This window comes from Lipotes vexillifer, unplaced genomic scaffold, assembly GCF_000442215.2.
Source record: "Lipotes vexillifer unplaced genomic scaffold, Lipotes_vexillifer_v1.1 scaffold694, whole genome shotgun sequence".
Lineage (NCBI taxonomy): Eukaryota > Metazoa > Chordata > Mammalia > Artiodactyla > Lipotidae > Lipotes > Lipotes vexillifer.
In genome coordinates, this window is record NW_006775690.1 from 261,540 (window position 1) to 275,517 (window position 13,978).

Consider the following 13,978-nt stretch of genomic DNA (forward strand, 5'->3'; position numbering starts at 1 on the left):
TTTCACATTTTCTCCATAGATGATCTTATCATTTGTGAACAAAGACAGTTTTATTTCTTCCTTCCCAGCCTGTATTACTTTTATTTCCTTTTCTTGTCTTATTGCATTAACTAGGACTTGCAGTAAGATGCTGAAAAGGAATAGTGGGGGGTGGGGGGGACATTCTTGCCTTGCTCCTGATCTTAGCAGGAAAGCTTTTGAGTGTCTTACCATTTCCTATGATGTAAGTTTTTTTTGTAGTTACTCTTCATCAAGTCAAGGAAGTTCCCATCTGTGCTTAGTTTGTCCAGTTTTTATCATGAATAGATGTTCGATTTTATCAAATGCTTTTTTTGAATTTATGTGTGATCATGTGATTTTCTTTAGCCTGTTACTGTGATAGATTACATTAATTGATTTTTTTTTTAACTGTTGAACCACCCTTGAATAAATCCCACTTGATTCTGGTGTATAATTCTTTTTATACATTCTCGAATTTGATTTGCAAATATTTTGTTGAGGATTTTTGCATCAATGTTCATGAGACGTCTTAGTGTTTAATTTTCTTTTCTTGCGATATCTTTGGTTTTGGTATTAGGGTAATGCTGGCCTCATAAAATGAGTTAGGAAATATTCCCTCTGCTTTTATCTTCTGGAAGAGATTTTAGAGAATGTGTACATGTTTGGTGGGATTCATTAGGGAATCCATCTGAGCCTGGTGCTTTCTTTCTGTCTTGCAAGGTTATTAATTACTGATTCCATTTCTTTAATACATATAGGCCTATTCAGATTGTTTGTTTCTTGGCAGATTGTATCTTTCAAGGAATTGATCTATTTCATCTGGGTGATCAAATTTGTGGTCAGAGTTGTTCACAGTATTCCTTTATTATCATTTTAATGTCCATGGTATCTTTAGTGATAGTCCCTCTTTCATTTCTGACGTTAGTCATATGTGTCCTCTCTTTTTCTTAGTTATCTTGGCTAGAGGCCTATTGCTTATATTGATATTTTCAAAGAAATAGCTTTTGGTTTCATTGATTATTCTGTGTTGGTTTCCTGTTTTCAATTTCATTCATTTCTGCTCTGGTTCTTGTTATTCTTTTATTCTGCTTACTTTGGATTTAATTTGCTCTTTCTTTTCTAGTTTCCTAAGGTAGAAACTTAGACTATTCATTTTAGATCTATCTTCTTTTCTAATATATGTGTTCATTGCTATAAATTTCCCTCTAAGCACTGCTTTTATTGCATTCCACAAGTTATAAGTTGTGGGTTCGTTTTCGTTTTGTTCAAAATATTTTAAAATTTCTCTTGAGATTTCTTCTTTGACCTATGTGTTATTTAGAAGTGCACTGTTAAAGCTGCATGTTATTTTGGGGCTTTCCAGTTATCTTTTTGTTACTGGTTCTAGTCTAATTCTGTTGTGGTCTAAGAGCAGACATTATATGGTTTCTGTTCTTTTAAATTTGTGAAAGTGTGTTTTATGGCTCAGAATATGGTTTATCTTGGTTAGTATACCATGCAAGCTAGAGAAGAATGTGTATTCTGCTCTACCTGTGTTATTTTTATGTTAGTCATTTGTAACCCAAAATGTGTAAGAATTGAAGAAGGATTTATTGACCTTAAAAGTCATGTGTTAGGGCTTCCCTGGTGGCGCAGTGGTTGAGAGTCCGCCTGCCGATGCAGGGGACGTGGGTTCGTGCCCCGGTCCGGGAAGATCCCACATGCCGCAGAGCGGCTGGGCGCATGAGCCGTGGCCGCTGAGCCTGCGCGTCCGGAGCCTGTGCTCCGCAACGGGAGAGGCCACAACAGTGAGAGGCCCACGTACCACAAAAAAAAAAAAAAAAAAAAAAAAAAAAAACGTGTTAAAGTTAATCAGGCATATTCTTGTTTCATAAGTAAAATAATTAAAAAGTAAATAATACTTAAATCAAAATAAAACAAAACTAAAAATCTTTTTTATTCTTTTCAGTTTCTGCTTTTGTTAGTATTATCTAAATCTAGGAAGTAAAATTTTTTTTTTTTTTGCGGTACGCGGGCCTCTCACTGTTGTGGCCTCTCCCGTTGCGGAGCACAGGCTCCGGACGCGCAGGCTCAGCGGCCATGGCTCATGGGCCCAGCCGCTCCGCGGCACGTGGGATCTTCCTGGACCGGGGCACGAACCCATGTCCCCTGCATCAACAGACGGACTCTCAACCACTGCGCCACCAGGGAAGCCCTAAAATTTATATTCTTTATTTTCAATCTTAATTTACTTATGATGAAGGAAGCTTTCCTAGATTATTTTTTTAATAAAAACAGATACATCTTTTCTGAGTGTGACAGTAATACTAAACCAAATGGTGATGATGGAAGTAATTTCAAAGAGGTACAGACCAAAAGAGTTTGTACTGGTTTTGTTGGGAAGTATCCTCCCTCCTATATTGAGTTCAATTTTTAGCCATTATTGATGGGAAGTGCTACAACCACAGTGGGTTATTTGCAGTGATGTACTGGCTGCTAAAACAATAAAACCATCAAAATTTAAGTGGCATTTACATGCATGACATAATTATATTCACAACCACAAATGCCTTATTTGAAAGAACTATTACAGTTAAGCTGACAGAAGCAGATCTTCAGGATTTCATGTGTATTCAGGATTTCATTAGTATTTTGTGAGTTTCTTTTACAGTCTGACTTCAGGTTGCTAACATTGAAAAGCTACACACAAATGACAAGACAAAGATGTTTGCTGGAAGGTGTTGTATGAATCTGTAGCAAAGAAGGTAGTTCATGTAATACTTCCCAGCAGCACCCATAGCTTGGTATATTTAGGGACAGTTTTAGTCATACAGAAGACCAACTCTTAGACAAATCAGGATAGCAAAGGAATTTTTGTTACAATATGATCAACACATTGATTTTGCTCACATGACAGTGATGTGAAGGAAGAATTTATTTTTCAGCTTCCTTGCTGACAAACACAGCTTGTCTGAAGTATATAAAACTTTGAAGAGTTACCAAGTCAACAAATGTGGTTTGGTGTTTTGCTTCACTGTGCAGGAGTATGTTCTGATTATTATATAGACACTGACAGGGAAAAAACGTTGAAACTTGTGCCAGAATGTAAATCAACTTCCTGCTTGTTTCATTGAGAAAGTCTTGTTATGTCGGCTGAACTAAATAGTGTACTTGGTATATCAACTAAATTAACAGTTCACTAAAAGTGTGAATTACTTAAACATTAATGCATGAAATTTGAGGTTTTAAAAAAACTAAATGACAGTTTGGAAGCTGAGCCAATCAGCTGTTACCATATGCTAGGATATACAGTAGTTTTTAAAGGGAAATTTTCAGGCAAAGTATTTGACCTTCGGCATGAACACTTCATGTTTTTACAAGATAAAAAATCAGGTTTTGTAAATCAACTATACTTCAGTATTTTAAAAAAAGAAACTAGTTTAGTCCCCAGCTTTTAAAATATGTGAATTAATGTTATTTGTCTGATAGCATCATTCTTTTTTAAAAAATGATCTTAATTAGCCTTTCGTGCAAGAAAGAAATATCAAATGTTTTCAGTGTTACATAAGGTCAAAGGACAAAACTGAAAGTTAGAAATTTGGGGGAAAAGATTCTTCAGGGCTTCCCTGGTGGCGCAGTGGTTGAGAGTCTGCCTGCCGATGCAGGGGACATGGGTTCGTGCCCCGGTCCGGGAAGATCCCACATGCCGTGGAGCGGCTGGGCCTGTGAGCCATGGCCGCTGAGCCTGCGCGTCCGGAGCCTGTGCTCCGCAACGGGAGAGGCCACAACAGTGAGAGGCCCGCGTACCGCAAAAAAAACAAAAACAAAAACAAAAGATTCCTCAAATTTTTATGATGGGTTCCACAATTTATCAGTAAGTAGGTGATGATTTTAGTATTGCACTGTTGCAAAATGTTATAATCATATACCTTACAAATTTGATAAGACTTTGAATTTTATTTTCCATCAAAAGAAAACCCATGCATAGGAAATTAATAGATCAAGCATCTATTATTTTTCATCAAAAGTTATTTTAGATTTAACTATACTTTTGATGGATAAATTATTGGAACTGCCTACCAATAAAGAATTGAGGACAAATTTTGAAAATTGTCATTTTCTGCATATTGGGTAAAAGTTAAAACTGAATATCCTGAGCTTGCTAAAATTGCTTCAAAGTCTCTTCCCCTGTTTTGGACAATATACATCGGTGAAACTAATTTCTCTGTTGTGAGTGCTACCAAAACAAATCATAGAGGTAGTTTAGATATACCTTACCCCTTGTGATCAGCATTGTCATCAGTCCAGCCTAGATTCGGTAGATTAGCAAGAATGATGCCAGCCTCCAGAAGAGCCCCCAGGAAGCTCTACCTCCTGGTATTTTCACCTTGTGTAATCCCCTTCCACATTCAACATGGGGTTGATGTGATAGTATGTCACTTCTGAGTTTAGCCCGCGTACCCAAAAAAAACAAAAACAAAAACAAAAGATTCCTCAAATTTTTATGATGGGTTCCACAATTTATCAGTAAGTAGGTGATGATTTTAGTATTGCACTGTTGCAAAATGTTATAATCATATACCTTACAAATTTGATAAGACTTTGAATTTTATTTTCCATCAAAAGAAAACCCATGCATAGGAAATTAATAGATCAAGCATCTATTATTTTTCATCAAAAGTTATTTTAGATTTAACTATACTTTTGATGGATAAATTATTGGAACTGCCTACCAATAAAGAATTGAGGACAAATTTTGAAAATTGTCATTTTCTGCATATTGGGTAAAAGTTAAAACTGAATATCCTGAGCTTGCTAAAATTGCTTCAAAGTCTCTTCCCCTGTTTTGGACAATATACATCGGTGAAACTAATTTCTCTGTTGTGAGTGCTACCAAAACAAATCATAGAGGTAGTTTAGATATACCTTACCCCTTGTGATCAGCATTGTCATCAGTCCAGCCTAGATTCGGTAGATTAGCAAGAATGATGCCAGCCTCCAGAAGAGCCCCCAGGAAGCTCTACCTCCTGGTATTTTCACCTTGTGTAATCCCCTTCCACATTCAACATGGGGTTGATGTGATAGTATGTCACTTCTGAGTTTAGGTCATAACAGAGACTGCAGTGTCTGTCTTGGTTGTTGTGTTGCTTTCTCTCTGGAAGCCAGCTGCCTTGTCGTGAACAGCCCAGTAGAGAGGCTCTCATACTGAGGAATTGAGGCTTTTGGCCAACAACCAGTGAGAAACTGATGAGGCCTTTTACCTTCAGCTCTGTGAGGCAAATTCTCCAGTCCAGACAAGCCTTCAGATGACTGTAGCTCTGACGAACATCTTGACTAAAACCTCATCAGAGACCCTGAATCATGAACACCCAGCTAATCTGCTTCCAGATTCCTGACCAACAGAAATTGTCAGATAATAACTGTGTTGTTTTAAGCCACTAAGTTTTGGCATATTTTTTAATGCAGTAATAGATAACTAATGCAAAAGCAAGAAGCAAGCTTATTTGTTATATTAAAAACTTTAAATATTGACATATGCTATTAGTTCAGAATGTGTGAATTGGTGTTTAATATGAAGAATGGCTATTCCAGTGATAACTTTTGGTTAAATAAGAATTATGAAATGACAAAAGTTGCTAGTGTGATAGCTGTTTTCTATAATTGCCTATATGCATACTTCCAATGAAAATTATGCAGTTTTATGTAATTCTTTTCTTTTTTGTTTATCCTGTTTTTGAAATATAATTTTATGGGTCTGAATCTAATAAAACATTTAGGCTTGTATTTTGTATGGCCTTTTTTACTTTTATTTTTCCAGTTCATTTTTGTTTGGTCTTACAAAAGTATTGGTCCATGGGGACTTCCTTGGTGGCACAGTGGTTAAGAATCCGCCTGCTAATGCAGGGGACACAGGTTTGAGCCCTGGTCTGGGAAGATCCCACATGCCGCGGAACTACTGTGTGCCACAACTACTGAGCCTGTGCTCTAGAGCCCACGAGCCACAACTACTGAGCTCGCGTGCTGCAGTTACTGAAGCCTCTGTGCCTAGAGCCTGTGCTCTGCCACAAGAGAAGCCACCTCAATGAGAAGCCCGTGCACCACAATGAAGAGTAGCCCCTGCTCGATGCAACTAGAGAAAGCCTGTGTGCAGCAGTGAAGACCCAGCACAGCCAAAAAAAAAAAAAGTGTTGGTCCATGATGTAATGGAATTTAAAAATAAAAGGAGAAAGAAAGTGGTTCTTCACTACAGACAGGCTACATTAGGTCCCCTGTCATAGTTCTCAGAGTACCTTACACTTACTTTATCGTGATAGTTGTCTTGCTTTATTGTCATTGGTTATATTCCTGTTACACTGAAAGCTCTGTGAAAGTCAGAGTCCGTGTTTGCACATCTGTGTTTCCTGTTTCATCTTTAGTACTCATAACAGTGTCTGGTACTTAGCAGCTACTCAGTAGATACTGGTCAAAAGAATTAATTAAGAAAAATTTTTTTTTATCGTGTTGGAATAATAATTAACTTCCATAATTATAAATAAGTTGGCAATTATAACCATGTGTCCTCAGGGGAATGATAATTGTTTAGGGTGAATAGAAAATACTCTTGGCACTCTTCTTGCTGAATATTAGATATCTTTAAAAATTTGGGGAGCTTCCCTGGTGGTGCAGTGGTTGAGAATCTGCCTACTAATGCAGGGGACACGGGTTCGAGCCCTGGTCTGGGAGGATCCCACATGCCCCGGAGCAACTAGGCCCGTAAGCCCCAACTACTGAGCCTGTGCATCTGGAGCCTGTGCTCCGCAACAAGAGGGGCCGCGATAGTGAGAGGCCCGCGCACCACGATGAAGAGTGGCCCCTGCTTGCCACAACTAGAGAAAGCCCTCGCACAGAAACGAAGACCCAACACAGCAAAAATTAATTAATTAATTAATTAATTCCTACCCCCAACATCTAAAAAAAAAAATTTTTTTGTATCTTTTTTATTTCCGTAGCACAACCACTGCCTCTGAAGAAGATGTCTCAAGTAGATTTTCCCGAACAGATAGAAGTGGGTTCAGCAGGTATAACAGGGATGCAAATGCCTCAGGTAATTTGGTCTCAAGTAGCACATTGGAAAAGAAAATTGAAGATCTTGAAAAGGTATGAATTACAAATTGTTTAAGATTTATGAAATTAATATACCATTGGGATTCCTTTTTCACTTTCATAGCAGCAGAGAGAAAAATTGAAATGTGTAAGGAAGAGACAGTGTCAAAAAAGAGAAAAGAATGAGGGGCACTAATGGAAGATACCATTAGTGTTAATTGGTACTTCCATGTGTAGTCACATAAAAGCTTTGAATCACTCTTAATTATATATTTTCTAGATGCATAATGGCTAAGCATTTTCTGATTTCCTTAATACTTTTCTATCCAGTTCTGTTGATGTTAAAACTTTTAGAAATGGAGCCAGCTCTTGAATTGGTTAATATTTAATGGATACTCTCATTTTGCCAAGTGTTATCTTTAATATATTGAAAACAGTCTTTGCCTTTGAAATGGTTAGAAGTCTCTGATAGCAGTATGTACTACTGTGTGTTTATTATATTTACAGATTGTAGACTTGCTTCTGGGTTGTGAGTTAGAGCCTAGAGTCACTGTGGTGTTTGAAACAATTTTAAGGATAAAACTGTTTAGGGGGCTTCCCTGGTGGCGCAGTGGTTGAGAATCTGCCTGCCAATGCAGGGGACACGGGTTCGAGCCCTGGTCTGGGAAGATCCCACATGCCGCGGAGCAACTGGGCCCGTGAGCCACAACTACTGAGCCTGCGCGTCTGGAGCCTGTGCTCTGCAACAAGAGAGGCCGCGACAGTGAGAGTCCCGCGCACCGCGATGAAGAGTGGCCCCCACTTGCCACAACTAGAGAAAGCCCTCGCACAGAAACGAAGACCCAACACAGCCAAAAATAAATAAATAAATAAATTTATTTAAAAAAAAAAACAAAAAAACTGTTTAGGGGTATCTTTGAGAACATCTCAAATGAATATTGGCATTAATTTATTAACCATGGGGTCTCAACTTTGTTCTGTAAACATTAAATCCCTAAAATTGATAACGGTGCTGAATTACTTTCTGATTGTTGAAAATGTGTTTTATTTTGCTGAACTGAAACTTCCTTGTGATATAAAAATTGTTTTAAGTAGAGATTGAATTTTTAAAATTGTTTTTTTATAATATTATGATTATTTTTAGTTCACATTTGAACTTTAACCCAAGTTTCTGTGAGTTTAAATTAAAAACTTAAGGAATACATAGTATAATAGTTTTCAAGGGGGGTCTTCAGAAGGGCTTTTAAAGTTCCACAAGAGTTTGGATTGAGTTCCTAGCAGTTGGCAGCAGCTGATTAATGAGGCCGGCTGGCTGCTTTCCTCTGAGGGTGAGTAAGAAAGAAGCCAAATTCTATGTGAGACCTTTTCAGTTCTGCTTCACTTTTGCCCCCAAGGTGGCTGACCCAGCGTAAAGTCCTGGCTTCTGATAAGATTTCTTTGGAAAAGGTGTTGCATTGTTTAAAGAAAAAAAAGTTTAAAAACCAGTAATCGTTTTCAGTTCCTTCATTTTATCCATTGTCAGTTAACTGGCAGAGCCAAAAGTAAAATGGAGGATCATTATTTTTCTGTTTAGACTTTTCCATAGAGCCATCTCCTTTTCTTAAACTTTGTATTTTTTATTAAAATTTTGAATTGCCTTCAACAGGGTATTAGTCATTAAATGTTAAGATATTTTATTACTAATGGTGGTGATCAACTAAAGAGCTAGTCATTGAGTATTGGTATTTGTTAAAAACTTGGGTAAACATAGATTTAATCAGAAGTTATTTTACAACTCCTGTATTCCTCTCATTCTCTGGTTCTTTTCTGGGATGGGGTCCTCCTTCCCATACCAAGTGACTTAAGAAATTCATTGGAAATCTTCATGTATCTAAGGTACTTCACCAGACTTAGCAGATGTGTGCTATTTAAGATTATAAACAACTTGTTACTTCCCAATTAATACTTTGTAATTATATCTACCAGGAAGTGGTAAGAGAAAGGCAAGAAAACTTAAGACTTGTGAGACTAATGCAAGATAAAGAAGAAATGATTGGAAAACTCAAAGAAGAAATTGATTTGTTAAATCGAGTGAGTATTCACATATTTCAGTTTAATGGTTTCCTTTTTTTCTGTCAACTGGATGAAAATACATAAATATGAAGAAATTATTTAATTTTATTAAATAATAATATGAACTAAATCGTTCATTCTTTTGTTAATGCGATAGTAATTTGTGGTAGCCAGAACCGTCAGTTCATTCCATAAACTGATTTCCTCTGGCCAGTTACCAGTCAGTTGTATTTACTTAATATTGTTCTTTTGGGGATGGACCAGTGAATGGATTTGTTCTTTGTTTTGTTAGAGTCTGGAGGTAAGAGGCAGCTTGGTCAGCGCCACACATAAAATGGTACTGGTACAGAGTTGCCCCAATGAAGAACTAAAATTGCTACTGTCTTGCCATAAGAAACTCCATATGTCCTTGTCTTTGTGGTATTTTCACCACTTTTTTTCCTTCAGTTATACATATGCATCCCCAGCTTTAGGTTTAGCCTAAACCTAAGGTCTCTCTTTTTTTTTTTTCTCTTTCAGCCCTAGAATTTACTCCCTGCTTAGGAAGCAGGTATTAATGCTAGGCCATACTTAGGTAATGGTAATGAGGAGAGATTTCATAGTTTCCCTTTTTCGAAGGCTTTACATAAGATGGAGGAGAGGGCTTCCCTGGTGGCGCAGTGGTTGAGAGTCCGCCTGCCGATGCAGGGGACGCGGGTTCGTGCCCCCGTCTGGGAAGATCCCACGTGCCACGGAGCGGCTGGGCCCGTGAGCCATGGCCACTGAGCCTGCGCGTCCGGAGCCTGTGCTCCGCAAATGGGAGAGGCCACAACAGTGAGAGGCCCACATAACGCAAGAAAAAAAAAAAGATGGAGGAGAGAAAGAAATTTGCTTCAGGGAAAAACGGAACAAATTCCTAATCCAATCTTAACTCTAATTCTAAAAGAAGAGAAAATAGAAAGTTTCATTATGTGCAGACTCATTCTAATACAGCTCTACAGCATTAACTGCAGGGTGTGGATGAGGACCTTGAAACTCAGAGTTTAACTTGCTCAAGGTCATATATAGTAATCACATAGTTATCTGCTGAGCCAGTATTTGACCCTCAGGTATTCAATAGTTTTAATTCTAAGTAAGCTCTTCCATTCTTATAGACTGCCTTTCATCTTGGTTTGGAACACGGGCATTCCTCTTTTGGTTCTAGAATATGATTTAATAAAATCTGCAAATATTTTTATGTCTATGATGTATTTGCACTGTCTTAGGCAGTGTGTTCATTAAAAAGAATAATAAAACACCTGCCCTTACGGAGTTTGTAATCTAGTAATGATATGTGAATGTATTTTATTATTTAATTCTAAATCTTAGGTAGGTCTCAGTTGTAGTGATTTTAGGAATCCCGTATCTTTATTATTGTTAGTTTCAACAAATTAGTTTCCTAATATCATTAATTTAGTTTGTGAGTAAATACAAATTCTGTGTTTGTACATTTAAAAATCATTTACCTAATTGTTCAAAGACAGTATACTAAATGTTTCAGAATTTTGCTATCCAGTAGTACACTTAGAATTCAAATTGATTTCTCCAAGTTTAGTATTTTGAATTGCAAGGATAAATCTATAAATGTTTTCTTTTCCAACCATCAGTAAATAGTCTACCTTGAAATAGTCTTTCTTCAAACTAAAACTTATAGTGGATTGTCTTTGTATTTACCAACTGGTGTTTATATGGTACTAAGATTAATATAGGGAACATAGAGCTAGAATCAGATAACTTGAAAGCACCTAGTTTAGTGGCTTTCGCATTTTTTTAAGCTCGAAACCTTTCCCTTAAACAAAATGTCATAGAGAAGCCTAACATAAATTGAACCAGATCAACTCTGTAAGCCCCAGACCTCCTTTTCTGTATACCTCAGTTCTGTCACCTCCCCAAATTCTACCCCCTGCAACATGCATACTTGTCAAAGATCACCAAGGTGGTGATCTAAATTTACATCTAGAACTTGTACCTGGATCTTTTTGATGCCTAATTTGACACAGGGTTGCAATCCAAGGCCCCAAACCTCATATTGACTGCATATGTATTTAGCCCTCAGTTTGGGGAAGGAGGGATTTGTTTTTAACTAAAAACTTAAGTTATTTATAGTGATTAAAAATTGGAAGATTCACAATAAAGAATTCTGATTTCTGGCTTCTCTTTAAAAACTGAAAGATCTGGCAAGAGCTGGCCTGCACTATCATGATACCAGTGAGGAGTATAAGTAGTGGATGCTGCCTTTAGGTGGGGCATATTCCTTCAAAGTTGTTTTCAGAACTAGCCCTCGTTTGCAAACTAATTGCTTGTATGAATTATCTTTGAATGTATATTTTTGAAATTTTTTTTGTCACCTTCAGAATACTTTTAAGTGTTTTAAAAACTTACGTATTATTTTCCTTTTTGTTTTCTTAAGGATCTAGATGACATAGAAGATGAAAATGAACAACTAAAGCAGGAGAATAAAACTCTTTTGAAAGTTGTTGGGCAGCTAACAAGGTAGAAGATTCAAGGCTCAGTGTGGAAAAATATTTTAAAACTACTGATTGAATGTTTTGGGCGCTAGGACAGTATTCCTATGCTGTAATACATTAAACTAACTAAGTATGTATATTTATTTCTAGAAAACAGTGGATGTTTATTTTCAAAATATTTCTTTTTCATTATCAGTTTCAAAAAGTATCAACCTTTTAGTTCACGAATAAGTAACATCTTTTAGTTATTAAACTGGTAGGTTATGCCTCTTTCGGTTTTGTGTGGTATTCAAATAATATATGGTTTAAAGTCACAACCATCTGAATATATTTCATCTATCGTAGTGCATTTTCTCCCTAAAAGAGTATACATAGTCTTTGTTTACATGAATTCAAATACTTTTTAGGGAGTTACCTGCAAATGCCTTATTACTGATGTGTGCAACCTTTTATATGTTGATGATTTACTCATAAAGGTCTTTATCTACTGTCATGTGTTCTCTCAACTTATTCTAAGCAATTTAGAGGAGCATAGAGTCACACTCTTTTGTATAACAGTCGTCTTTAAAAAGGAAAGCTATTATAAAAAGTCAGTTAATATCATATACTAGTTGGCTAAATATAAAATTTAAGAGAATACTTGAATTATGCTATAGTAAATTAAAATGTACTATTTTGTATTCAAATATTGAAATAAATTTAAAATCACTTTGACTTCAGAAAAACATACAATTGTAATTTTAATGTAAAATTTCTTATGTAGGTACTACTTTTTTTATTATTATTATTCCAAGGTTTATAAGTGAACATGGGGTATTTTAAAAGTTGTTTATTCATCAAGCCTGAGAGTGTATACAATTTCAGTGTAGAAGGAAAAAAAATCCATATTTTAAATTATCGTATGCATTAAAATCAAAACCAAAATATTTATCCACATTTAAAACATTTGTACTTACTGTAACAAAACAGTACTTAAACAGAAATAGTACTGAAATACTTTGCTTAATTTCTAACTTGGAGGATAACACTGTGACACAGTTGTTCCCATATGAGGGAATTATTCCCCTACCTCAAATTTAAGGGATTTTCTTCCTAACATTGGATTTTTAAAAACAATTATTTTGAAGAATTATACAAATATTCTCTTTTATTAAGTAACAGTAATGTTTAGAATTATGTTATATTATTACATTCTCATGTTGAGTAAGGAAACCTTCTCCTTTAAAATACATTAAGAAATATCTGTCTGAAGTTGAATCTCAAACAGTATACTGGTACCCTTTTATCCAATTAATGTACGTAAATGGCTTGAACATAGTAAAAATCCATTTTGGGTACCCTACTGACTCTTTTCCTTTTACGTGCTAAGCCACTTCATTATTCACTGTTGGAAAAATAGGGAAGGTGAGACAATTGGGAAAAAATGCAGAGTAAATGATAAATATCAATGTTGAATTCTAAAACTCTGCAATAATCTAGATCGTGCCCTCTCCCCTCCCCCATGCCCCCAATTCAGAAGTTTCAACCTTGACTAATCATCAGAATCATTTGGGTTGCTTAAAAAGAATTCCTGGGTTATAGCTTCTAGATAGGTTTAGGTTGAGACGCTGGATAGAATTTTTAAAGCTCAACATCTAATGATTCTGATCATAACTTAGATTTGGAAACAGCTACCCTTGCCTCTTTCCTCCTATATCTTCCATTGGAAACCCTGAAATTAACATAATTTTAGCTCTTAGCATTTTTTCACTGTTTAGTTTATTTAATAATTAACTTGGTCACTGGAGAAGTTCACATGTCCATATATATATTTAGCAAAAAGTTCAATGTTACATTACCAAACTTGATAAAGTTGTAGAATTACTGCATAAGAGCATCCTTTTTGGAGAATAGTCCCAGCATGGGACCAGTGATCTGCTGCCCACATGTCAAAGTGGTATGCCAGGCTCAGTCACCATCTTTGGGGGTGAAATCCTCATCTCCCTTTGTTTACCCTTAGGTGTATGGCAGAAATATCGGTGTTGCCTAGTTTCCCATCCATACTTTGGATGTTGTGAAAATGGTGTTAGCATCCAGCTTTAAAATGTATTAGTGTACTCGTTTTTCAGTAAGAGAAGTATTTTGAATTTCTGTTGAATCCATTTGGAAGTAAAGGAATATTTCATTTCCCCCTTTAAAATTATACCAGGTGTTAATGCTTTTAAAGACCAAGCTGTTTTAAAGTTTTTCCTTTATTTCAGTTTATCAGGAGCATTTCCAACAATGATCTTTTACATAACGGTACCTAGTGCAAATATGCAGGAGCCTGACAACTTAGGCAAAGCAGTTCATTTGCAGTCCTCCCTCCCGTCCTTAAAATGTATATTTATATCACATAT

General features: G+C 36.3%; 1 protein-coding gene across 1 annotated transcript in view; it reads left to right on the top strand.

The window, feature by feature from the left end:
- The window catches only part of LOC103072638 (PRKC apoptosis WT1 regulator protein), a 101,813-nt gene extending 90,184 nt beyond the window's left edge, over positions 1 to 11,629 (top strand). The window contains 3 exon segments of the mRNA XM_007450157.1: positions 6,969 to 7,116; positions 9,028 to 9,132; positions 11,543 to 11,629. Coding sequence (XP_007450219.1) covers positions 6,969 to 7,116; positions 9,028 to 9,132; positions 11,543 to 11,629 — 340 coding nt within the window.
- The last annotated feature ends 2,349 nt before the right edge of the window (positions 11,630 to 13,978 follow it).